Source organism: Artibeus jamaicensis, unplaced genomic scaffold, assembly GCF_021234435.1.
Source record: "Artibeus jamaicensis isolate MK-2021 breed Jamaican fruit bat unplaced genomic scaffold, CSHL_Jam_final contig_233, whole genome shotgun sequence".
Taxonomy (NCBI): Eukaryota; Metazoa; Chordata; class Mammalia; order Chiroptera; family Phyllostomidae; genus Artibeus; species Artibeus jamaicensis.
In genome coordinates this window covers 66,045,398-66,071,584 of record NW_026521486.1, presented here as the reverse complement: position 1 = coordinate 66,071,584, position 26,187 = coordinate 66,045,398, and the positions used below count along the sequence as shown (strand labels likewise).

The window sequence follows — 26,187 nt, the reverse complement described above, 5'->3', positions numbered from 1 at the left end:
AAGGGAACACCTAATTCTCTCTGTGAAGTCCCGGAAAAGCCTCACAGAGAAGATATTTCTTGAATTGAACTCTGAAGAATGAGGACAGTTTTACCATACAGAGAAGGCAGGGGAATAAAAAGCATAAAATCTGCAAGAACATGGAATATTTGTGAGATTTCCCTCGGTCTGTATCAAGGGAGCATATGGTCCATGTGGGAGAAGGATGGAGGCTGCTGGGCCCGCCGAGGAGTGGATTCCAGCCTCGAGGTCTGCACTGCTCAGCGGAGCAGCCACTAGCTACATATGGCTATGTAGATTTAAATTTAAGTCAATTAAAATTTAAACTTCAGTTCTTCAGTTCATACTAGCCCCATTTTAAGTGCTCCACTGCCACACGTGGCTAGCAGTTGTCATTATGGACAGAACAAAGAGAGACTTTCCATTATCATAGAAAGTTGTCTTGAGTAATGCTGCTCTAGGCTGTCTACATCATCAGTAAGTATTCATAATAAAATGAGTTCAATGGACAAATAAGTTTTTATGTAATACCTTCTTGGATATTCACAAAATACATGAGCATAATGAAGACCTTGACAAGTTCTGCAGTGAAAGGAATGTAGTTCAACTTTGCTTAATTCAATGTTTCCTATATTTACTTGATTACTGAACCTTCTTGGCTAAAGATGGTCTCATTTATACATGCTATGACTAATTCTGTATGTTGCAGAAGAAGTGATTACTGATAGCACTCGGGAAATACTGCTATGGCCATCAGGGTCCAAGGATGGCATTTGGGTGAGGGAATGCCATGGTCCAACAGGAAACCAGAACGTTGTGACCTGGAATCCAAGGGGAGAGGGAACGCCCAACAGATATACAGTCAATATGTTTTGAATGCCACAGAGAGGACATGGGTTTAGTAACAAAAGGGTCAGAAGTGGCATAAGCAAGAGCAGTGTCTGCATAGACTAGAGTTAGTTTAGGATAGATTGGCGTGCACATGAGAATTGAATTGTAGATGAGGAGGTAGGACTAGTGGGATTTTGTGGGGGCGACTACTTCACGAGGTCCCCCGGTGCCACGGACACAGGTGAATGAATAAATATGGCCGAGACATGCTGAGATCTGCTTGGGGAGGAGGAGCGGGCTGTGGCCAGTTTCTCAGGGGAGACAAAGGCCAGCAGCGGCCAGTTTCTCCGAGGAGAAAAAGCCCCCCCGAGCGCCTTTCTCCATAGCCTTTTGTTGGGTTGTAATACACAGGAATACAGGGTGGCAAGGATCAAACAGTAGATAACATCACAAAGAAATCTGAGGGCTTCAAAGTCTGAGTCAGTGTCTGTCAGGAAGAGAGTTGCAGAAACTTTGGGAGACATACTCATTTCCTCTTGGACCCTTATCATATGAATGAAAGCACTCCTAGCAGAGCAGATTTCACAGGTTAATCAGCAAGTCTTTGTGATGCCAGATTTTTCCCCAGGACACACTCTAGCAAGGCAAGGAGCTGCACCTCTTCCATCAGGTATTCAGGCTTAAGAGGATTAGAGCCAGGAAGTGCTTTTCCCAGAGAATACTGGGGGGGGGGGGGGGGGGGGGCAAGAGTTCATTGCTCTTTGTTGCAGCCCCCCCAAGTCCTCAAGTCCTTCCATGAAGGCCTCCCAAGTGATGAGTCTGACTTAGGTTGCCCCCCACTGTGAGGGGTCTTACCCATTTCTGTCATTGACTTCCGACCAAGCTCTGGGGGCAGGGAGAGGAATTGAGGCAGTGTTTGCTACCAGAGATAAGCTTTGTCTCCTGCGGCTGGCATTCCAAAAGTTGTCTCTTGCCCTTAGCCACAAGGGGTAGAGATAAAATTCTTAAAACTAGGCAGAGCGGTCTACTACAGGATTTACCTGCCTGGAGAATAAAAACAATAGAACAACTGCTAGAGAGGAATGAATAAAACTGGCTTTTTGGAAAGTGAAAGGTACCATTTACATCAATACCATAGATATTTATTGAGTGACATATATGTGTGTTTATATATATACACACACACAGAGAGAGAATTTAAAAATCTTCATTCTTACCTTCAAGAGACTCAAGAGTATACCACATTAAAGAAATTATAAAGGGATAATTTGATTTTAGTTCTTTCATGTAAATGTTGGTAAAAGTAACTACCGTATTTTCCACAATACCATGGTTCATGAAGAGTCTTTCAACTTCTTGATGAAAACTGGTTTTAGACTTGAAGACACATTAATCATCTCTGCAGTATCGGATATTTCTGCTGTCAGTAAACACACACATGGTAAGTGAAGACAACTTCTTCCAAGCAGTGAGAGGGGATTTGGGACAAAACACTTGCCATTGGGCAGGACAGAAGAGAGATAAGAGTAGGGAGATCTGGAGCAAATGCCAAACCCAAAGAACAAGAAAAAGAGCACACATAAGAAATGAGGTCAGTAATCACAAACCCACAAAAAAAAAAAAGGCATGAAGGATAAACTCACTATCTCAGGCTTATAAGTAAGATGTCAGGAACGGGGGTCGAGATGGGCCCCAATGTCCCTCAATAAACACAAATGCATCAAAGGGCAGACACACAGACACTGCAACAACAAACACAGACTCGCGGCAGCCAGTCAATACGTAAGTTATCAGTGTTACTAAGTTCTGGTCATTGGTGTTCTGGGAAACTTGAGAAAGAGTAATATATTTGGTGTAGTTATCTAGGAAAACAGACTTTAATGTATTCTTTTTTGTTTTCTTCATTAGATCCCCTGAGCAGAGTGTGTTTAAGACCAAAAAACGTAACTGATTCTTTGAGCACTTACATTAATGCGAATTATATTAGGGTAAGTAAATAAATACCCATTTCTTTCTCATGAGCATGTCAACTTACTATTTGGAATTCGGGTTATATTTTTTTCCTTAGAATAGATTAATTTTTACTTAACTTGGTTACTAGTAAATTTTTGTTTGTTCGTTTAGCCATAATCAACACTGGTAGTGTGTTTTTTATAATGAGTCTCTCTTTCCTGTGCATCCGTGGCCACAGAGCCCCGTGTGGGGTGCTCTGGTGAGAACTAAACATCATGACAGCCACTGCCATTTGCCATACTTAACTTCTGAGAGAACAGCCAGGGGAATAGTTGTGTTGGAGTGAGTTAAGCTGCAGAAATCTGTGTTGCTTTTGGACTAGCAGAGCTATATTGTTCTGAAAATATTTTATTTAAATTTTCAGTGGAAGGCATGAACTTCAAAGCCAACTTTTCATATCTTTACTCAAACTAGGGCTACCGTGGCAGAGAGAAAGCGTTCATCGCCACACAAGGCCCCATGATCAACACCGTGAATGATTTCTGGCAGATGGTCTGGCAGGAAGATAGTCCTGTGATTGTTATGATCACAAAACTGAAAGAAAAAAATGAGGTATGACATTGTCCCAAGTACTAAATGTTATATATTTTCTGTTGCTATAGAAGATATATTGCATAAGAAAAATTGCCATGTACTTAATAAGAGATTTAAGATGGAAATTTTAAGACACTTAAGCAGTTGGTTGCTTTATGCTTCCCAAAATGGTAATTGGTGTTACTCTGTTCATGACAACTTTCTTCCAGATAAATCACTATATATTGAATACTCATGTCTCACACGTGTCTACCTGTCTCAGTGAGGAAATGAGAGACCACAAATTATCATCCTCCTTTATAGGCAGGGGAATAAAAATTATTCATTTAAGTAATTTTTGTACCTACTATGTGACGAGTATTGTACAGTTTTAGTTGTTGACAATATACTAGTGGACAAAACACACAAATATTCCTGCCTTTGGTAGATTTTAACTTTCTTGGGGGTGTTGGGAGGTGACAGACAAAACCAATAAACATAGCAAGTTCAAAAACAGTAGACGGGGCAAATACTGCAAACAAAATGTAGGATGGGGTGTGCGAGCTGTCGGAGGCGCTGAGAGAAAAGGCTGACCTGCAGCGATGCCCATGGGAGGGGCCTCACTAAGAAAGTCAGATTTAAAGAAAACTGTGAATAGAGTCACAAAAGCCAAGGAGACTTTCTCAATATCTCTATAAAAAGAGTCCAAGAATGAGGCAAAATTAGATTCTATTTTCTTCTGAGGATCTCACTTACGAACAGAATACTAGTTCTGTATTTTGCATCATAAAAGTAAAATTGTGTAATTCCCACAGGGTGCTGTCCTAGGTCCTGCTTACATTTTATGGCATTTTGTCCTCTTATTGGCATAAGTCTGATTTTTGTCAGCTCTTATGTTTGTTTTCCCGTTGAAAGCACTATAACAGGGCTTCGCTGTGACAGTAAGAATTTAAGAAAACTGAATTTTCCTTTATACTCCTTTGCTGAGTTATAACAGCTAATTGAGAAAATCCAGGCTCACAATGGCACTTTATAAGTTTTTAAAAGTTTGTTCTTTTCTTCTATAGTAGATGGAGGGTTTTTTTCTGAAATTTATTTTGGAAAAAAAGTGTATTTTCTTTGTCCAGTAGATGAAGGTATATACTTCATTAACTACATGGTTTACAAAGTAAATGCCTTTCTCTGAATTTTATGTGAAAGTCTGATGTGGCATAATAAAAATAACCCATAATATTCTCAGCTGTTTCACCCACTTTCAATCTGCCAGACGTATTAAGCCACCAACAATTCCTGCACAGTTGTTTGATATTCATGACATTTTAACTTCATGGTAGAAAAAGAGTCTTCAAAGTTAGAAGTTGTGCTCTTTGTGTATCTACATCCATAGAACTGAAGTAATATGGCAGGCTAGATAACCTAAAAGACCTCTCCTTACAAAATCAATTATACTGGGGAAGACATGCAATAACAGGTACAGCAGAGCGTGAAAGAAACGAAAGGAACTCCCAGCAGTTAAAAATGGAATGAAAGGCATAAAACCAGAGAATTGCAGGTTACCTGTGCTTTAATGATAACACAAGAGATGGAGACAAAGACTTACTTGCAGAAACCAGGAGTTCGAACTGAGACCTTCCACAAAGGGGGCACTTGTGAGGGCTGCGCCCTCAGAGAAAGGTGAACCACAGAAATAAACCTGCCTCCCAAAACAGGACTACAATGAGAAGTCCATCTGTCTTAGTCCACGCTTCTTTCTCACGGCATAAATAAAAAGGTTCCCTTGAGTATTCAGAATTCAAAAACCCGGAAATGCCAAGTGGAGTAATTAACAGAAAAAGTATTATAATACTGGATTGGTAATGCTCTGTGGCACTTTCCAGAAACAAAGGCAAAAACTTTTTTGGTGCATACAGTCTCAGCATCTATTTCATGGAACTTCCACAGAAAAAGTCCAGAAAAATGTAACCTCGTAAGTCAAAATTATGAGGCACCTAAGTAAACAACATACGAAATAATCAGAAAAAGCAACAAAGTAGAAATAGATCCACAAAAATGTGAAGAATAGAAACCATACAGGATAAGCTATATATTTTTCGTAATTAAACACACAAAATATAAAATAAAAAACTTGAAAAGGTGCAAGTTACTATAAAAAAAATAAGGGAGAATTGTAAACAAACCAACAAGTAGTAGAAATAGTTACAATATAGACACTGTTATTTAAAAGACAACCTCATTAGGCAGGTTTAGTAGTAGGCTGGACACAGCTAAATATTTACGAGGTTAAAAAAATAGAGCAAAGGAAATCACCTAGAAGCTCAAAATGACCCAAAATATGACAGAGTCTCTGATACAGAGAACACAATATTTAAATGCCCAATATATGTCAAATGGATATTTTGGGAGAAGAAAAAGGTGAATATTAAAAAAAGGAGTAATATTTGAAGGAATAATGACTAGGAATTTTCCAAAACTGAGGAAAGACATGCGCTTTCAAAGCTGTAAAGCACAATAAACCCTCCACTAGGTAACTCGAAATAAATCCACAACTAGACACGTCTGTGAAACTGAACAGAGACAATTTTTCACTAATTTTTTATTGTTGTTCAATTATAGTTGTCCCCATTTTTCCCCCATTGCCGTATTTTGCCATGTATAATGTGCAGATTTTTGCCCAAATTTTTGAGGGAAAAATAAGGATATGCGTTATACATGGGTAGTACTAATTTGGAATCTATAAATGTTTTCAATTCTTTTATTTACACTCATGTGTTAAAGTTCAACTCTAGAAAGCAATAATGATATCTGTATGCAAATAATACCCTGGGGTATGATCATTGGCTTTGTTCCTAAATGTAAATAAATAAATAATTGAATTAAAAAGTTAAAACAAAAGATTTTTTTCCTGAAGGTCTGGGCCAAAACTGTGTGTGCACATCACACATGGGAGCACATTATGCATGAAAAATGCAGTGCTCTCCCCTGCCCTGCACGCCCCCCCCCACCTCCCACATTCAGTCCTTCCTCCCCATCCATTCTCTTTGTCCACAGGTCCTTTATGCATGTTCCTTGACATGACCCTTCCCCTTCTTTCCCTTGTTACCCTCCTCCTCCCCCCTCTCCTCTGGTTACTGTCAGTTTGTTCTTTATTTCCATGTCTAAACAGACCATTTTAGCAACTAGAGTAACTAACAAATGGCTTCTTAGTAAAAATAGAAGCCAAAAGTCAGTTGAATAATACCTACAGAGGGATGAAGGAAAGTAACTGACAACCCAGAATTTATTCAGGATTTGGCAACATTTCCGAGTAGAATGCATTACCCCTGCCCACTTTGGTTTGAATCATAATTTTCTCAATACACTGTCACACTGTGTTTTCTGAAAGCTCATTCATACCCTTAGAAATTCTATTTTCTCTTTAATTAAAAATAAAATCATGTATTATGAACATTGGAAAAGCGCTCTAATTTATGTAATTATGTGAGTGTAAGTATGTAAATGTTTTGAAACAACTAAATTATATTTCCACAGAAAACATTTCTTACTTGTCAGCATTGCATGTTTATTAAGGATTAACACTTGGCAAAACATATGTGAAACAGTATCTCCCAAGGATTACAGAATCATTTGCAGCAACTGTAAGCTAAGGCACAGTTTTTGTTGCTTTGAGCATTTCATTCCTCTAACCTGGTGATGCATTTGTTCACTTTTGCAGAAAATGTCAGAAGTATGTCTTCAGTGCTAGGGTTCCTTTCATCAGAAGAGAAGCAGCTAAGATTCTTAGTCAGAAGCATTCTGTAGAGGCTGAGTAATTTATGACATGCTCTACAGATGTTAGCAAAGATGGTCTGAGCCAGGGAAGAATATGCCAAAGCCCCAGTTCTTCCCCTTTGTCCCCAAGACAAGGGCTGTCGTTCTAACCGAAGTGTTGAATGAGCTGAATCTGTATTTCGATGTGATGATGGTGATGCTCAGAACTCTCCAGGCGGAGTCTGGAATGGAGTAGAGCACCCGTTGTTCACTTTCAACTTCATCAGGTAATAGTTGGAGGCACCTGTTGGTGCCACTCTCAGAATCCACATTCTTCATAGGAAGGCCAAGTGGATCTGTTGAAAGTTAGATTTTTTTTTTAAATAATGACCACACTAAAGGGTGATTGAGGCTTTTGTTTATCTCTTTGACTGAACTTAGAAATTGGAAAGGTATTTTTTTTCTTACTATTTTTAGACTTTTGTCTTTTAAATGTCTGGGCTATAGCTCCTAGAAATATCAAAGTGAAACATACCATGTTTTCTATGAGTAATTTACTATGTGTGTTTTCCAGTAGCCAGTCATAATCCCAAACATCATGGTACACATTTTGACTTCTGCATTGTTGATTAGTCATTAAATTAAAGTGAAAATTCCTTTCCATCCTGACTCTCCCGAGAGGTAAACATGGCGCTATAGAGGAAGTGGTCCTTACCGATCCGCCAGGAAGACACCGTTCACCACCAATGTGCCAACTCCCAGTTGTGTTAAGCGTCATTGTTTAGAATAGACAAAAATCATTTCCTCCCACAAAAATGAAGGGGCAGTTATCTTTAGGAATTCCCAGGCTTTATATGTTGGTGAATCTTTTTACTTTTTAATAAATAAATATAAATAAATAATTTCCACTTTTCAATATTCTCAGTTTTTGTAATAAAGTGAGAATAAGCAAAAACTTCAAAAATGGAGCTGAAAAATCAAGTTACATTGCAAGAAAGAGAAGAGATTGTGTTGCTGGATAATTTGAGTTCCTTCATTTAGATAAATTGCAAGAAGAAGGGAATTCCTCCTGAAGGAGAGAGAACATAAGAACACTGTGTGCAAACTCTTTTACACATGAACTATGGCATCACTGAAGAAGTTGCAGTGGCCCAGACCTGCAGAGCTAGAGTTGGGGCAGTCCAAGAGTCGGGGAGCATTTGCGCATTTGCAGACTCCTCAGGCCACCTCTGGAAGTTACCTGGTGCCCCGTCACCTCTTTCTAGGAAAGAAGGGAAGTAGCTACAAATGCTGATCACAATGCATAACATACATTGTGGAAGATTTCTTCTACCCATCCCCATGCACTAAGAGAACATGCCAAGCACAGTCCATCTATCATTTCAGTTCATTTTAACTTTAACTCTACCAAGTAGGTTTTGCTATCCCTATAGGATGGATGAGGAACCAGAAGCTCAGAGAGGTTAAGCCATTTGCCTAAAGACTTGAAGTTAGTGAGTGATGGGGGCCAAATTTTAATCCAGGTTTGTTTAATTCTTCAACCCATGCACTTAATTATTGCCCCAACATAATAGGCCAAATAATGATGCAAGACACTAGAAAGCAAGCAACCCACTGTTGGCCTCAGAGACCAGTAAGTTACCCAATTTATCTTTCGTAAAGTGAGAGAATCACTTGGTGATTCGACCTAACATACTACTTCTCTCAAACATCCTCAGCCACAGTCTTTCTCCATATTCACATCCATCTGTCATCTGAGTTAGCTACACGACTTTACTTCCAAACCTCATTTAACCCATTGATCAACCTAGTAAGCACTTTGCAAACCGTTTAACCTTAAAAAGTCATATAAAAATCATATTGCGTTTTCCCCTCTTTCATCGTCATCCTTTCTTTCTCTGATAAAATAAATGATTAACTTTTATTACATTTATCTGAACAAATAGCGCAGACAAAGCCTTACAGCTTTATCGCAGGGCCCTGAAGAATGAGCGGGCACGGGAGGGAAGGGTGCAGGCAGAGGGATGGCACACAAGGCCCACCTGAACCACAGGGCCTGCGAGGGCTCAGCGGTTGGGAGTGGCTTGAGCACAGCACAGCGGGGCACAAAGGGATATGAGACTGAAATGTTAAGTTGTACCAAAGAATACAGGACTATGCTAAAAAACAGACAAACACACAAACAAAAACCTTTGTCTTCATTACCTAGGCAGCAAGGAACCCCTAAAGATGTTTTGAAATAGATTGACAAAATGCAGTTTGTGTATCAGGAATATAATTGGTGGCAGGATCCAGGGTTTGGATTTGAGGGAAGCAAGGGGAAGAAGGGAAATAGGTTTGAAGTTGTAATATCAATCCAGGTAACAGATAATGGGGTACAGAATTAAGATGATGGAAGAATGTATTGAGAAAAGGGGATAAATTTAAAAGCTGTTACCAGCTTAGTTCCAGTAAGACTCCATTCCAGGACTTAGTTTCTTACTGGAATGTGAGGAAACTGAAGGAGGGTTTGACTTCTGGTGACAGACAGAGTAGAAGCTGATATCACAAACCTGTGTGGGCAGCGAGGGAAGGTTGGAGAAAGAAGAAAGTGAGTCCCAGTCTTCACGTGTTCAGTGTGAGGACACCTGAAGACCTGGGGACGGTTAAGTCTACTAAGTGGCTGGAAATAAATGTCTAGAGCTTTAGACAAATGTGCAGATAAGAGATAGAGATTGGACAAGTTAAATTTACGAAGTGACATTTGCTCAGAGGGTCCCAGCCCCCAAGGAAATCTTCTCAAAGTCTCCTAGCAAAACTGGGTTCCAGTTTCCTCTGTTGTTCAACAATATAATAATAATAGTAATATTTGCTACCTGCCCTGCCTAACTCAAATGATTGTGAAAGGGATTAAATGACATTTTGGTAAAGGTACTTCTCATATCAAATTGCTGTCCCCTGTTAGCAATATTTAGTCGGGACACCAGGAATGAGAGTAGTAGTAACAGTGGAAATCTGACGGATTCTGTCCCTCTCATGTACTAAACATGCCCAAGTCAAACCGACCATCTTCTTTTCACTCATTTGGACCCGCTCTCTGTGTGATGATACATGTCTTTGTCTATACAGTTCACAGAGCAAAATATCTTTGACTTTAAATGCACAGAATTTAAAAAGTAACGTAAAAAAGATTTTTTCAGGCAACTACTATAGCCAGACGTCCTTCTTCATTATATACAAAAAGCTCTAACAGGGTAGGAGTGAGACGGAGGGTCAAAGAAAATAAAAGGACCATAACAATATGAGTTTGCATTGCATTCTCCTTTCACTATGAACCACTGATTATGAAGAACTGGTCGATGTCCAGAATCTTTATAGTCAGGATTTGTTCATTACTCTTTTGCAAGAGACACAGTACCCCCTGAAAACTTCTTTTTTCCTCCAAGTCATGAATTCTTGAAGTTAATAGAGGATTTTACTGAAAGGATTAGCCGATTAACAGAAGAATAGTGATGATTTGGAGTTATATTCTGCTAGATAGCATGCTGTTTTGAATTACCTACAATTGGTGTAGTTTCACAATATTATCTCTGAGAGAGCATTTTCCTTCCTTGCATTTTCTGCCTCTTTCATACCATTGTTAGCACCACAATAGAGAAACCCTGAAAAGCTGTTCACAGAAATAATTTACACAGGAATTTGCACTCTGAGAAACAACCGCGTTTGCACCTCTCCCCTACCTCATATTCAAAAGCACCCACACTTATCTGGTCTCTTTTTCTATGTTCTCCTAAGAGGGGGAGAAATGTATTCACTGTGTAAAAATAAGCTATTGTATCCCCAAAAGGAGATGGGATGCTAATTAAGGGTTCTTTGAATGAACAAGTCATCTTGCATTGTCTACTGGGAGCTGGCTGCCAATTGAATTTTTGGTAAAGACTCAAGAAAAACATTCGAGAGGGCCCCGGCAAGCTTGGGAGAGAAGCAAGCAGTACTTCCATTTATCAAGTAGGAGCACGAGCCTGTGCAAGGATTGTTGAGCGTCAGTGTGAGGGCTGTGAGCTTCCGCCTGGAAGCTTTTCCTGCTGGTTGTGAGAACCACCTTCCCAAAGACCGGCCTGCCTCGCAGGTCTGATTGCGGACAATGCGGTACATACGCCATACTGCTGGACCACTGAATGCCTCTTTCTTTGCTCGATGCTTTTTTCAAGATTCTTTGTGTCTTCTTGGATTTTTCCAGGAGGCTGGGATTTTAAGATGTATACAGTAGGTCGGGTCTTGCAGCAAAGTAATCGATGCTCCATTGAAAGACGCCAGGCAGATTGGTTAGTGTGATTATCTTTTAACAAACTGGGGAAATTTTAGACATTCGACAACTCGTAAAGGAAAAGGGAAATAAATGGCTCTGTTTTAAAATGTTTTTTTTTCTTCATGTTATGTCAGCCAGAGTAAGCCTTTAGCCTGATTGTCTGCCGGTGTTGGGTGTGGGGTGCCATGTAAACAGAGATGAAAAAATGATTTACTTTGTTTGGAAAAGGACCAGAAAATAGAGGATGCAAATGTGTTTTTATTGTAACGGAGGAAAGAAACAGTGGGTCAGTCAGGTACAGTGACTTTCCCCATGACTCTGGCTCGTGGAATAGTGAGTGCTTAGTATGGCAAAATCCCGGGAGTGCGTTTCTGACGCTTACGGTGTCTTTTTCTTTAGTTCTGTAATTCTGTGATTCTTTTGCTGCTCTTTTTGTTACAGAACAGAGGTCCAAGGGGGGCAGTATTTGGCCCACCCAGGGATGCCAAAAATTGTTACGGAACAACAGGGCCCCCCACCCCCGCAAGGACGGTATACTAATACCATCCTTACCACTTACTAGGCTTGTCTGTCTGCCGCCAGAGGAAAGACATCTCTCAATGCCAGAGACTTGTGAAAAGGAAGGGAAAGGTTTATTTAAAGATACACAGACTTAAAATAGTGATCCAATGTCTCCATTAAAATATCAAAGTCCTTTTGGACACCCACAGACACCCGCAGCACTCCCTTCTTTCCCTGCCCTAATTCGGGGTACTGTAACTCAGGAAAAGAAGCAAATGTCCGTGTTTCCAGGCTGCTGGAACCATCAGCTGTGTTGCCGTCCAGGCAGGATCTCTAATTATTCCAAAGTCATGTGGCACCTTCTCATGGCCTACTGGCAAACAGTTCTTTCACCCCTTTTCCAGGCAAAGTCTCTCCTGCTTCCCAGGTTATGTGGACAAAGGGAGCACCTCAAAGCCGTGTGGTCCTCTTCTACCAAAGCTGCAGGGGTCTGCACTCCAGTCAAAACCTCATGGTTCTTTCCTCCACATGGCTTCAGAGACCAGAGGGTCACCACCCTGCCAGAAGCAAATGGCGATTCTCTGCTAAAGCCGCATGGTGATTCTCTCTACCCCCACCTGTGGGGGTCCCCACTCAGCCAGAAGCCGCATGGCACTCCTCCAATGGCTGCCATGTCTGGGTTTTAAATCCCTGCACCAGTCCCCCTTTGCAGCCCCATTTCCGACTCCTCCTACAATCAGTTACACCTGCCAGCATTCCTGTATGATTCCAAGTTTACTGGGCTGCCATCGTGAGTCTGGGCAGGCGTGGCCCCATGTCGTGGAGCCAATCATCTCCAAGCTCTCGTGCAGGCACTGTTACTGGAGGGACCTGCCCCCAGTTACATCTTGGGTGGAAGTCCCTTCCATCCCCCTGGCTCAGAGAAAGACCACAGCTATTTAACATATCTATACAGCCAGTTAAAGGCTATAGATATGCTAAATGGCCATTCTAGAGGTTAGTTGCAAAGTTGTTGCTGTACAAAACTGCTCTCAATGGCCCTGCTCCATTTGTCCCTTCCCCAAACTTACATCTGTGAGGGGGGCAGGGGGAGGACATCTATATGTCTTTCTAATATTTCCTGGACACCTTGAGTTCTGGACCCCGTGCCAAATCCCTTTTTGGGGGCCCCCCTTCTTGGCTGTGCCCTATAAATTTTGAGTTATATGCTCTTAACTTTTTCAAGTGTCATCACGTGTCCTCTGGCAAAAATGTGAAGAAACAAGTGTCCTGACCACTGAAAGGTCCCAACTGAAGGCAACAAGTGAAGGGATTTCCCTATAAATGTGCATGTGTGTTTGGAAGAAAATAAGTGCTATTTAAACAATACCTCTAAGTTAACATTGCTTCCCTGGCACTTGCAATAAACCATCAACTTTCATACTTTATGTTCTTAATCATTAAAATATGTGGTAAAAAACTTAATAGGTCTTTTGCAGTTGATTAAAAGGCAAAATAATGTGTGCTTGAATCTCATTTTGCAGTTTTCTTTTAATAATGTAGCTCAGATATAATACTATAACATTAATTCATGGTCTAATGCATAATTAATGATAATCATTTTGGATCAAAAATCTCAAGGCCAGTAATTGTGAAATATGACAACAATAAAAACAGCAGCAGCAAGTTGTGAATGCTCTTTGTATGCCTGGCTGGGTTCTAAGTGCTTTCCTTATGGCCAGTTGTGAGGGAACCAAGGCCAGAGAGATTGAGCCTCTCGCTTATGGATTCATAGCTAGTAAATAGAACTAAAATGTGAACCTCACCTCTCTGACCCCAGAGATGGCACCTTAACCACCTTTATTATATTGTCTTGTTTACATTATGATTGGTATTACTGTATGAAACCCTTCAAGGAGGGTTTATTTTTTAAATATCTTAAAAATCATTTTTATATACATCTATGGTAACTGGCCACCTAGGTGAAAAAACCACTGGTCCTGAAGAACATACGGCCACACGGCATCGTTGTCGTCACATCTGCTCCACACGCAGGAGAAACTCCATCCCGTGGCCTCTGGCCCGTTACACGTACTCTTCATAGACACTGCCACTCGATGAAGCAGGACGTGGGACTTGCCTCAGCCATCACGAGCAAACATTTATTCCTGGTCATTACACGATAGACTCTACTATTTGAATATTAATTTCTCAATTCTTAATTAAGTTCTTAATTAGTTCTTAATTTTTCTGTGGAGTTTCAGGAAATTCTACCTTCATATTTTGGGTATGAAATTACTAGTAACGGTGTTTGACAGTGTTTACAAAAAGTAATACTTTATTTTTTTTAAGATTCCATTTATTTATTTTCAGGGAGAGGAGAAGGAAGGGAGAAAGAGAGGGAGAGAAACATCAGTGTACAAGAGAAACTCCAATCTGTTGCCTCTCACATGTCCCTAATGGGGGAGCTGGCCCACAACCCAGGCATGTGCCCTGACTGGGGACTGAACTGGCCACCTTTCAGTTTGCAGGCCAGCACTCAATCCACTAGAGCCACACCAGCCAGGGCAAAAATTAGTACTTTGTTTAAAAACAACCTTATTGTCATGTAATTTACATGCCATAAAAATCATGTGTTTAATATGTACAATTCAGTGGTTTGGGCACATTTACAGAATTGTAAATATTGATACTTGATTTTCTTAATCAATTAAATAAAAGCTGAAATACCTAAATGAAAAATACTCCAGGGCCAGTGAGCATCATTAATATTTGCGGTGTTCTTCTTTCTCTTTCATCAGAAATGTGTGCTATACTGGCCTGAAAAGAGAGGGATATATGGGAAAGTGGAGGTTCTGGTTATCGGTGTAAATGAATGTGACAACTACACTGTTCGAAACCTCGTCTTAAAGGTAAGATTACGTGGCTGTAGCTATCTACAAAGCAGATGATATTAGAGGATAACATTTCTACTTTGAAGTTATTATCCCAATAAGTACTGCAGATTTAATTTAAATCAATTAAATAATGTCAAGATGAGAGAGAAATTATAACCATTCCCTCATGTACTTCTTTGTTGTCCGCTACTATTCATAATGGAATGATTAAATTAAATGAGTAGATATTAAGGAAGTTTACTTACTAGGGTGTTGAGATCTTCTACTTTGCACAGAATAAAAGCTCTCTCAATTTAACTTTTTGAAAGCCTTTAACTGAAGGCTTGTTCTGCAGACTTTACCATGATTATTTTTAACGTCACTTTGGTCTATGCAGCCTTAAGGCCTGGAAACTGAGAACAGCAAATCTGTGCTGGTGGGTGGCTGTGGGAGGCAAGACCAGACAAAGCGGTGATGACATCTGCAAAACTTGGCGTTTCAGTAATTTATAGGGACTTTCCCAGGCCAGATTACATCATAGGAAAATTATCTTATTTAATTTACGGGCAGCAGATGCTAAGGAATGTTGCCATGGTATTGTTTCTGCTTCTAGAGAACAGTCATCTCAAAGATTTCTGTCCTGTCTAGAGTCTCACGGCAGCAACACAGTCGTCACAGGGGAGTGGAGGCGGGGCTGCCAACGGCATTGAGGGAGAAGCTGGGCAGAGGGAGGCACTTACCAAAACCTGCTTTGAAACATGGGTCCTAAGTGCCTAGTTCATGCCACGACCCCACTGCAAACTGAGTTTTGCAGTGATATACGTGGACCCTCACTCAAAGCGTTTCTAATCTAGTAATACCCAGAGACCCTCTACAACTGGGATTTTGCACTGCTCTTAAAGACAGAAATTTGGGATTAGTCTAGAAGTGTTAGAGTGATGGAATATAAAATTACATGTTTGTGTATTGGATAAAATGTTTGTAGTAACCTGTCAGGAATGTTCAAAGAGCAGGAAACATACTGTCTCCCAGTTCTTTCTTAGTTACATTTTCATCTACTATTTTGTTCATTATAGTAAACTACAAACACTAGTATATTTAGCATATGTTACATATACACTTTCTATACTAAATATATATTCTCATTTTTTCTGCTTTTTATAGTTTTTGAATTAAGCTTATTGGGGTAACATTGGTTAATAAAATTATATAGGCTTTACATATATAGTTCTATAAGACATCATCTGTATATTGCATTGTGTGCATTTAATAGAGGCAGGGCTGTCAAACTTTGAGATTAGGATTTTTACAGGAAAGTTTTCTCAAGGTGGAAGCTCTTCAGAAATCTCCTAGGCATTTTCCCCACCTGGAAATATTGCAAGTAAGATGGGAATGAGAGAAGGCATGCAGCACTGTGGTTTGGATGACTTTTAGTAGCACAAGTAAATGAGGCATTTGGTGGCTGTTGCTATTTTTAGCAAGGAAGTCACACCCAACATGTGAAGCATTACTGGTACACCTCATGGCCTGATCACAAGACTCCAGACAGCGCCCAGCCCCTCCTACAACTCATGCTGGATGTAGAAGAAGACAGACTTGCATCTGCAGGCCGAGGGCCTGTGGTTGTCCACTGCAGGTAAGGCCTGGACTGTCCATTCCACCTGGACAAAGTGTCCCTCCTTTGCAAAGTCACAGAGCACACCGAAGTTGGGTTCTACTAGTTGGTTGTGACTTTGCCAGTAAATTAAATATTTCTTGACATTGGTTAACTTCCTGATATTTGAGTCTTGGACAAAATGATAGTTACAGTGATAATTTTTAGCATTTTCTGCAAACAATGACACACCACAGGAAATACCACTTCTGAATAAATGGCTCACAGAACAGGAGCCAATTCCATCCTTTACCTTGAAACTTGTTGTGATTCATCTAGTCTCATTGGTCTAATACACAAGAGGAATGAAAGGATTTTCTGATTACCAGTAGATTTCTTTGTTGTTTCAAGATGGTACCTGAACTCTACTTGAATTGTATCTTGGTAACATTTATTATTATTTTACATTTGGTAAAAGCCAATCAACTATTTTAAAAGTTGTTTCATTGCCTTGGCTGGTGTGGCTCAGTGGGTTGAGTGCCAGCTTGCAAACCAAGAAGTCACTCATTCAATTCCTAGTCAGAGCACATGCCTGGTTTGTAGGCCAGGTCTTCAGCTGGGGGCATGCAAGAAGCAGCTAATCGATATTTCTCTTCCTCTCTCTCTCCCTTCCCCTTTCTCTAAAGATAAATAAATAAAACCTTTTTAAAAATTATTTTAATGAAAAACAGATGGAAATAAATTATGAAATGGTTAAGTGGGCAAGTGGTGGTTCTCCAAAACAAAAGCAAAGTTCTGTTACCAGAACATGGGTTACTAGAGGATAAGCCAACAACAGCAACAGATGGCCCTGGCCAGCGTGGCTCAGGTGGTTGGCATGTGGTGTCCCATGGACCAAAAGCTTACAGGTTAGATTCCATGTCAGGGCACATGCCTAAGTTCGAGTTCAGTCCCCAGTCAAGGGTGTGTAGGAGAGGTAAGAGATTGATGTTTCTCTCTCACATCGATGTTTCTCTCTCTCTTTTTCCCTCCCTCCCCTTCCCTTCTCCACTCTCTAATCAATGGGCATGTCCTCAGGTGAGGATCCAAAAAACAAAAAAAATCAACTGGTGTCCATGCTGGTCCTCTTCCCTAATGTCTGGCTTAAAGCTCTCCTCTCATAACTGAAACCTCATCCCCGCTGTTTTCCTTTTAGTGTGCCCAAACTAAAGCAAACATTTTTAATGTTATTTCAAGAACTAGTCATTTATTCTTTATACTTTCTCAAAATTCTGTAATTTGTGTTGCTTCATTTAATATCCTAAGTCTTACAAGATAGCTCTTGATACTACCTTTAATAAACAAAATATGTTATTTTAGGTGATCATTTTAGCCTCTTTTTTGAACCTTTGTGGTTTGCTTAAAAGTAAAATTTATGTCTACTTATTCAATAGCATCATTACCCAGTTTTTAGCATTGAGCATTACCCTAAACTTAGCTTGGGGCCAAGGGAAAGCAACTTAATTGGCCATCCCTTAGGCTGGAACGATCTCCCACCCAAAATCATAAAGCACTCATAATATCTAAAATGAACTAGCCAGTTTCCCTATAAAACCAACTTCCTTTCCAATTAGTGTTTCTAAGAATGAGACTATCTTTTTCTGAGGATTTAGCTACCAATGTTGACAGTTATCTTTGGCCCTCTCTTCTCTTAATTCCAGCCTCAGTATCTAATCAGTCACCCAAATGGCTTTCCCTTCAAAGCTCCCATTATCATCATTTCCTGTCCAGCCACCAAAGTTCAGGCCCTGATGACCCCACTTGCATATTTTAGAAGTAGTCAGCTAATTGCACACACACCCCACTTCCCCATGACCACCCTCACTGTGGCCTACCCAAAGCACTCCTCTTGGATACGGCTCTAAAACTCTCAGCACATGGAGCCCATGGTCAAAACTTCTCAATAGCTTCCCATTGCCTAACGCAAACATTCTTAACCTTGGGTCTGTAGATGTGCTACAGGAGTCAGTGAACTCCTTGAAGTTACTTACACAAATTTGAGTACCTAAAGTTATGTGAATTTTTCGGAGAACTGAAACTTCCTAGTTTTCATCAAATTCTCAAAAAAGGAAGTTTTAGAGGATGAAGGCCAAACCTCTTCCCATATAAGACCCTCATAAGCCTCAGTGGACTTTCCCAATTTATTTCCCACTGTTTCTCTAAAATAACTTTCTGTTCTCTACTCATTGTCGCATATCATGTGTCCTGTTCTGTAGCAATTTTTTCCTTAAGCCTTTTTCATGCATGGAACATTTTCTCTCATTCGTGATAAAATGCCTGCCTTTTCCGTGGCATAGTTCATGTCCTATCTCTTTAGTGAAACAAATGATCTATAGACACCTCAACTAAAAAGAGCCCATTCTACTTCTGAATTCTTTTACACTCACATTTAACAGAAACAAGTTCCAAAAGGGAGAAATAAATGCTCTCTCAGTGCCAAGAGGGGAGCTTTTAATTCAACCCAAAAGGATACGCCCCTGGCTGGTGTGGCTCAGCTGGTTGGAACGTCATCCCATAAACTGAAGGTTGCAGGTTCAATTCCCTGGCAGGGCACCTACCTAGGTTGTGGGTTTGGTCCCCAGTTGGGGCATGTGCTGGTGGCAGCCAATTGATGTTTGTCTTTCACATCGCTGTTTCTCTCTCTCTCTCTCTTCCTCTCTTGGGAGAGGAAAAAACAACCAGGAGAACTGAAGAAAACCTTTAAGCATTGGAATAATGTTGAACGGTATCTTTAAAAATGACCAGCATTTGTGGTTTTAAAAGGTGGTAGGGAGGGCGTTTTTGACTGAAGAAATACCATTAACACAGAAAGGAAAATTGGGAAAAAGCAGGCCTTTTTTTTTTTTTTTTTGCAATTATCTGTGTAAATGAAAAAATGGCACAAAGGATACAAAGAAGACAGTAAAAAGACATAAAGCTTGAAAGTTACTCGCATTCCTATGATTCAAGGTTATGGACACCATGGCAGGGAACTTAGACCTGGTGCTAGAACCACTGGGAGCCAATTACGGTTTTGAGAAGAGGGTACTGTGATCAGGTCCCTAGCAGCTGTTTGCATCATGAACTAGCCCAGGAAAAGACTGGAGACTTTGAAACCATAATGAGATTGTTGCTAATCGTGATGTAAGGAGATGTTGAAAATGTGAGCATAGTCTATAGAAAGGAGAGTGTGGATCATGAAAGCTCTGTAGAGGTGAAAATGGGTAAGAATCGGTAACAGAGTCGGTGTGGGAGGTCAGACGGAGCATGGGCTCCAAGGCTCCAGAGCTGGAAACGTGTGGCTGACTGGTAGTGCCATCGAGGGAAAAGGTCATTAATTCTGTGTTGGATGCACCGAACTGAAGCAAGTGCAAAGCAGTAACCTTGGGATTCCCAATGAGAGGTGGAAAGCCAGGGTGGAGTTTAGGAGAAACTTAAGGAATATAAATGCGGGTTTAAGAAAAATTTACATAAAGACTATTAGTGGTTGAAACTGCTAAAAGAGAGAGACAGATGGAGAGAAGGGTAAAGGGCTTGTTAGGTTGATGACAGGCTGGCTGGAGCAGATGAATGTGTAAACCTTCCTGGGCAGATAGTGTTTCTATTCAACTACAAATGACTTACAGATATGTGGGTCTAGCCACTTCCTCTCTCCTCAACTTAACAGAATCTTTAGTTGTTCACAAGAATCTTCAACATCAGTGTATCTAAGACCAAACTCTCTCATTCCAGATTCCGCCTTCATTGCATTGGGAATACCCTTCTCTCAATTCGAATCACCTTTGACTTTCTGCTTGTCCAACTGTTCAACTCCAGTCCTCCAGACTCACGTTCATGACTCATGTTCATCCACGTGCTTCTCCTTTCCAGTGCTCATTCCAAATCAAGGCCCTGATTATTCTTTGTAGGACAGTGACAATGCCTTTTTCCTATTCTCCCTGCTGGACACTTCCCTCCACCCCCCTCATCCTACTGCATGTCACTAAACGAAAGAATGTGTTCAAGCACTTAGCGCAGAGCCTGGGTTGTAATATTAGGTGGTGAGAGCTGTCGTTGTCACATTGTTATTAATCCTCACTGTTGTTTCACATTTCAAAGTACATTTTAAAATATACATTTTATCTTTGCTATTTTTCTCCCACCTTTTCATTCTTTGTCCTTTCTTTTCAGTGCAGGGATAGGTAGAACAGGGTGTTTTATCGCCACATCCATTGGCTGTCAGCAGTTGAAAGAAGAAGGACTTGTGGACCCACTGGGCATTGTCTGCCAGCTTCGCATAGACCGGTGAGTGTCTGTGGGGTGGGTCCCGGGGACTTCAGAGCAGCGTTGTCTGTCACAACCTACTTGGAGCAGCCTGACTTGCAAATGTCTTAAGCTCCAAAGTCCTAAATCTCTACAGTGACTCCTGTAATGTGTAAGAATATGCATTGCATTAAAAACTCATCAAAAATAGTGTTATCTGCAGCACTGACCATCAAGAGTCCAAAACCAAAAGCTTATGCTTAATCCTTCCTTGTCTCTGACCCAAGTCGCTTACAGTGGTCACTGCTCCTTCCTAGTCTTGCATCCCTGTTCCTTTCCACATAGTCTGTATTTTCATTTGACTTAACCAAATCATCACTTTAGAACCTTGATGTTTTAAAATGAGGTCTATGTCATACTACCAAGAGTCCCCCTTTTTTGTCTAGTTTTTTTAATGGTGAAAAATGCACGCAATAAAATGTACCATCTGAGCCATTTTTTTATTTATTGGATAGCATCTTGGTGGGTGTAAGGTAAAACAGTCACTTTTATATAAAGATCTTTTGATTACCTTTGTGATTATCTCTATAAGAAATTTTTCTTCTTTTCTCTACAATTAAGTAAAGGGATAGTTGACTCAGTGATGGGAAAAGTAAACAGGTGCTCCTTTAGAACAGACACAGAGAGAAAGACACACGTGAGCAGCCGACCTCTCTGCTGTAATTCAGTGTGCTACAGCAGAAGAAGAGTTGTTCTGAGAGGCCAAAATACTGTGTTCTCTTCTTGTATTCATACAATATTGATTAGTCCTCTCCCCTGTCCAAGGCATTGCTCCAGATGCTGCAAGTACAGCGTTGGGCCAATGCATGGGGCTCGAGTGTCCTGGACTTTACATGTCAACAGGGAGGGGGGACATAATGAAGCTAAGAAATAAACAGGACAATTGCAGCCAAAGGTAAAAGCTGTGAGAGAGTGAAAAAAGAGAGTTCTTGCTCTATGACCTGGGGCCTCCTAAAAGTAAAACTGGAGTCATCTTCTCAGATTTTTAGTAAAGACTTATTGAGCACCTACTATGTGATAGGTCCTTGGATTTTAATGGGACAAAATGATTTTTCTGAAAATTCAAGGAAATTATATAATATATATATATCACTTTGAACAGTTTGGCACATAATAAACCTTAAGTAAATGTTCATTGTTATTATTACCTTCATTATTATTAAAATTATGAAGAAAGTCTCCCCTATCTCTAAAAGTGAAACATTCAAATCTCTCTTTCTGGATAAAGTTTTCCCTCCCCACTTTCTGTCTCCTTTTAAATAATAATTTCTCGGTATTTGTATGTGTACCTTTCCTCTATTTTAACTTTGGCTTATTAGAGGCTGTTCATCATGGTGGTTAGGATACTGGGCTCTGGGGACAGATCAATTGCCTGGGCTTGCATCATGGTTCCCACTATTTTCTGGTTATGTGGCCTTGGGCAAAGCATGTAAGACTTCCCATGCCTGGTTTTCTCACTTAGAAAATGGAAGTAATAATACCATCTACTTCTTATTTTTGTTGTAAGGATTGAGAGAATCTGCAAAGCGCCTTTTACATAATAAGTGTACAACCAAGCTTAACCACAGCCGTTACCAACATCCATAGCAAGACACCCAAACACACATCTGTAAACTGGAACTAATAACCTAGACCCCACAGGGTTGGTTATGACAGCATTAAAATGAGATCACACCTGTGATGCACTTAGTGGAACACTTAGCCTATGTTTCCCTCCCTCTCTCTGCCCTCCTCGCTTCTACCTTCCCATACCCCATATGTAACTGCTTCCAAAAATATTTTCTATTTGTATGTGAGAATGCCAATGATCTCTCCTTCTCTCCTCTTACAATTGCTGCCTTAGTCTCCTGACACCCCCTTGCCTTTCATTCAGAACTGTCCACCCAGGTGGAAGAGAGTATGGTGACTTCAGGTCAGACTCTGGGACCTGCTTTTACCCAGAAGAGGGGCCCTCGTCAGAGGGTAAGGAACAATACCCTGTCAGCTGGAGCTGTTCCCACATGGCCCTGATCCCTCCTGCTTTGTGCTTCTGTAGACAAGGCTCCTGGCACAGGACCCAGAACCCTGCAGAGAGTCTAGTCCTTATCCCGGTGCCCTGCTTTTTCGCTGGCTAATGCTGGAATCCCACGAACAGCAGAACCTGAACTGACTAAACTGACTCTGAACCATGTTGGCCTCCAGCACCTGCTCTGACCCTGTTTGGAAAAACATCCTAAAAACCACTGGGCATGGTCTCCTCTGGGTTTTCTGTTTGTTTGTTATTGGTTGATTTTTTTTGCTCTTGTTACTTTTAACCTTGCCTATTCACCTTCCCATCTCCCACCTCCTGCACCTGTTTCTGTAGCCTGACCTTCACCTGGTTTCCACTTCCCAGTCACATTACCTTGTCAAGTCTACCAAACTGTCCTCTAGTTTTGAATGGAATCACAAACACATCTTTGAAAATCACGTCACAATGCCTCCTCTATCTGCTTCTTCCTTCCTAAAGCAAATGGTCAAAAATTTAGCCCTGGCCTTCCATCACCACCAAGGCCTTACCACAACGCTTGTCCTGTTACTCCTGATAGGATCTTCAAAACACAGCCAACTTCTCTGTTCATCTGAAGCGAATGGGTTCCCAGCCCCCTAGATTTGAATTACTGCCAGTATGTGCCTCAAATTCATTCTGATTTATTAATCAAGATCCCTTCTACATGAATTCATTCCGAGCAGGTGTTGTTTATAAAACAGAGCCTCTCCTTCAAACTTTCCCTGGAAGGTTTTTCCTTTTCCTTCCTTCCTTCCTTCATAAAATTAGCGCTGATGTTCCTTTTCTTGTTTCTTCCTTCTGTTGTGCACACCCCTAATTATTGTGAAAAGGAACACAGCAAATCTTCCCCCTTTCCCTCACCCAACCCAACTTCTTGTTCCCCCATCCTTCTTGCCTCTTGCGTTCAGCCTTTTCTTGTCACACCTCATTGACCATGTCCTTAATTCATGATGGTTAAGGGAAAGACGTTCATCTTTCTACTCTTGCAGATTTTTATTCTTCATCAGTTCTTTTAACCTCGTTCCCAACCTAGACTCTGTGGTCATCTGTCCCTGCCTTCAGTTCTGGATCTGTCATCAGACATTGCAGAGAGCACTATTCACACTCAAAAGTGCATTTAACCATGGCCTTTTTACATGGTCTTCAAAACACATGTCTCCTTTAACTTCTAAAGTGAACCCTGATGAGGAAAAGAGGTATTATTTGGCTTCTTTTTTTTTAATATAAGGAAAAAAGGATTCAAGACATCGAGTAACTTGCCTAAGGTCATGGTACTTAGAAAATGACAGAATGGCCTTCTTTTAAAATCAGAACTTCTGATTTCTAACTCAAAGTTATGACTGTTGTAGATAGAGTAAGCAGGCTTTTGGAACACATTTATTATAAAACCACTTGACAAAGACCTATCTCTTTGGTAATGCTTTGCCAATTTTTAAAAATGTAACAACACCATAATTTTTTAAAGATTTTATTTATTTTTTTAGAGAGAGGGGAAAGGAAAGAGAATGAGAGGGAGGTAAACATGTGTGAGACTGGCCTGCCCCCAACTGGGGACCTGGCCCGCAACACAGGCATGTGCCTCAAATGGGGAATTGAACTGGTGAACTTTCAGTTTGCAGACCATCACTGAATCCACTGAGCCACACCAGCTAGAGAAACACCATAATTTTTAAAACAATGTTTGGTATTCATGACAGCTGTTTCACAAATAGCTCAATAAAGTGGTAATATCAGCAGTTGCCTTAAGATTAGAATTTTTTTTATTGAGCATCTTTTCGTATGGACATATATATATGTCTTCTTTCTTTTCTTGCTTCCAGCATTTCAGTTATTTATCTACTTATCATTTTTAAATCACAGCTGACATTCAATATTATATCAGTTTCAGGTGGCTACTAATGGTGGTTAGACATTTATGTAACTTACAAAGTGATTCCCCAATAGGTCGAGGTCCCACCCGACACCATGTATAGTCATTCCAATATTACTGACTCCGTATATCATGTTGTAATTTTCATCCCCGTGTTTCTCTTCAGAGTGTATACATGTTTTCCCTAAGAGTGTGCTTTGAGGTTTATAGGAAATTTGTCTCATTCCAAAATATCTATACATGGAGGATCCCCAAAATACCTGCATATGGTCAATAACTGTAATACTACTATCAAGGAGACAATCTTTTTCTAAAGGAATCATTTGTTTTTAAAGTTTATTAACCCTAGAGATGAGAGCCGAGGGTGACCCTGTAAGTCTTCTCAGCTATTAACACTTTAATGTAAACAAAATGATCTCTCCTCCCCAGCATAGTAGCTAGAGAGAGTATAACTCCCTGAATTATCAGTACAATCAGAACGCAGGTACGGATGAAGGAGAATTGAAGAGAAGCCTCCAGAAACTGGGCACGCCTGAGGCCCTGCAGTCCAGGGGGCTGGAGACAACTCTTGGTCCCTGGGAAGAGGAGGGGCACAGAGGGAGCAGAAAAGCAAGGGGCACAGAGAGGTAGCAAGGGACACCTCACAAAGAGCAGCTACCTCGTTTGTGGGACCCAGTGCAAAATGAAAATGTGGAGCCCCTCTCTAAAAAAATAATAACTAAATATTTCTCGATGGGACAGCAGAGCATTAACCGATCAGCAGGGTCCTTCTCAGCACAGGGTGTGGGGGCCCATGTGACGGCCCCAGTCACAGGCCCGTGAAGCCAGACCCACCTTGGGGTGTTTTCAGGATGAGTGTTTGTAGATGGGCCTGGGCCGTGTGTCCTCTGGAACAGACACCTGAGATCTGTGCTCCAGGTGGGGCTCCTGACTCCTACATTTGTTCGTTCATTCAGACATTGACTGAACACCTGCTACTTGAATGTACACCAGGCACCTGCGTGTAGAAAGATGGATTCCAGACTGTTCCTCGGAGCACTGTGTAATTATCAATCAAACTTGAGAGCCTGCTAAGTGTCAAACGCTCATAGGTTCTCATTAAGAGAAAAAGCTGTATACTGTAGTTCTTCAAACCCCTCTCCACTTGCATAGTAGTATTAATGCATTAAAAGAACCTGAAAAGTCCCCCAAAAACCTGGGAACCCATTTAACTTCCTCTAAGCTCTCTTTAACATTTGATCACAGAAAACTTTCTTGAAGGGCTATCTAAATGGGAGAGAAAAAAGTTGTAAAATAATAAATATAAACTGTTCTTTCAGGGCCCTGGTGAAGAATAGAAGACTGGAGATGGCATTAGAATTTGAGCCTGGGTAGGACCATTAAAAAGGGGAAAGGAAAGGGTGGGACTGGCTGACTGGAAGCCTCCCACTGAATGTAGCAAGGGATACAGAAAACAGAGCAATCTATTGAGAGGTGATGTGATATACTCTGCAGTGTGCAAGCCTTTTCCTATCCATCCAGACCCTCTTCAGCAATGGCTTCTGATGCAGGAGATCCAAGGCTGTAGACTGTGCAACTTTTTTTATAGTCTGCCCCCACCACTTAGAGCTGCCTCCTCTGAGAAGC

General features: G+C 40.8%; 1 protein-coding gene across 2 annotated transcripts in view; it reads left to right on the top strand.

Moving 5' to 3' along the window:
• The window catches only part of PTPRR (protein tyrosine phosphatase receptor type R), a 248,301-nt gene that overhangs the window by 213,036 nt on the left and 9,078 nt on the right, over positions 1-26,187 (top strand). For both annotated transcript variants that reach the window (XM_037132152.2, XM_037132151.2), the window contains 5 exons: positions 2,740-2,819; positions 3,259-3,396; positions 14,674-14,784; positions 16,227-16,384; positions 20,531-20,644. In XM_037132152.2, coding sequence (XP_036988047.2) covers positions 2,740-2,819; positions 3,259-3,396; positions 14,674-14,784; positions 16,227-16,384; positions 20,531-20,644 — 601 coding nt within the window. The remainder of the gene's footprint in view (positions 1-2,739; positions 2,820-3,258; positions 3,397-14,673; positions 14,785-16,226; positions 16,385-20,530; positions 20,645-26,187) is intronic.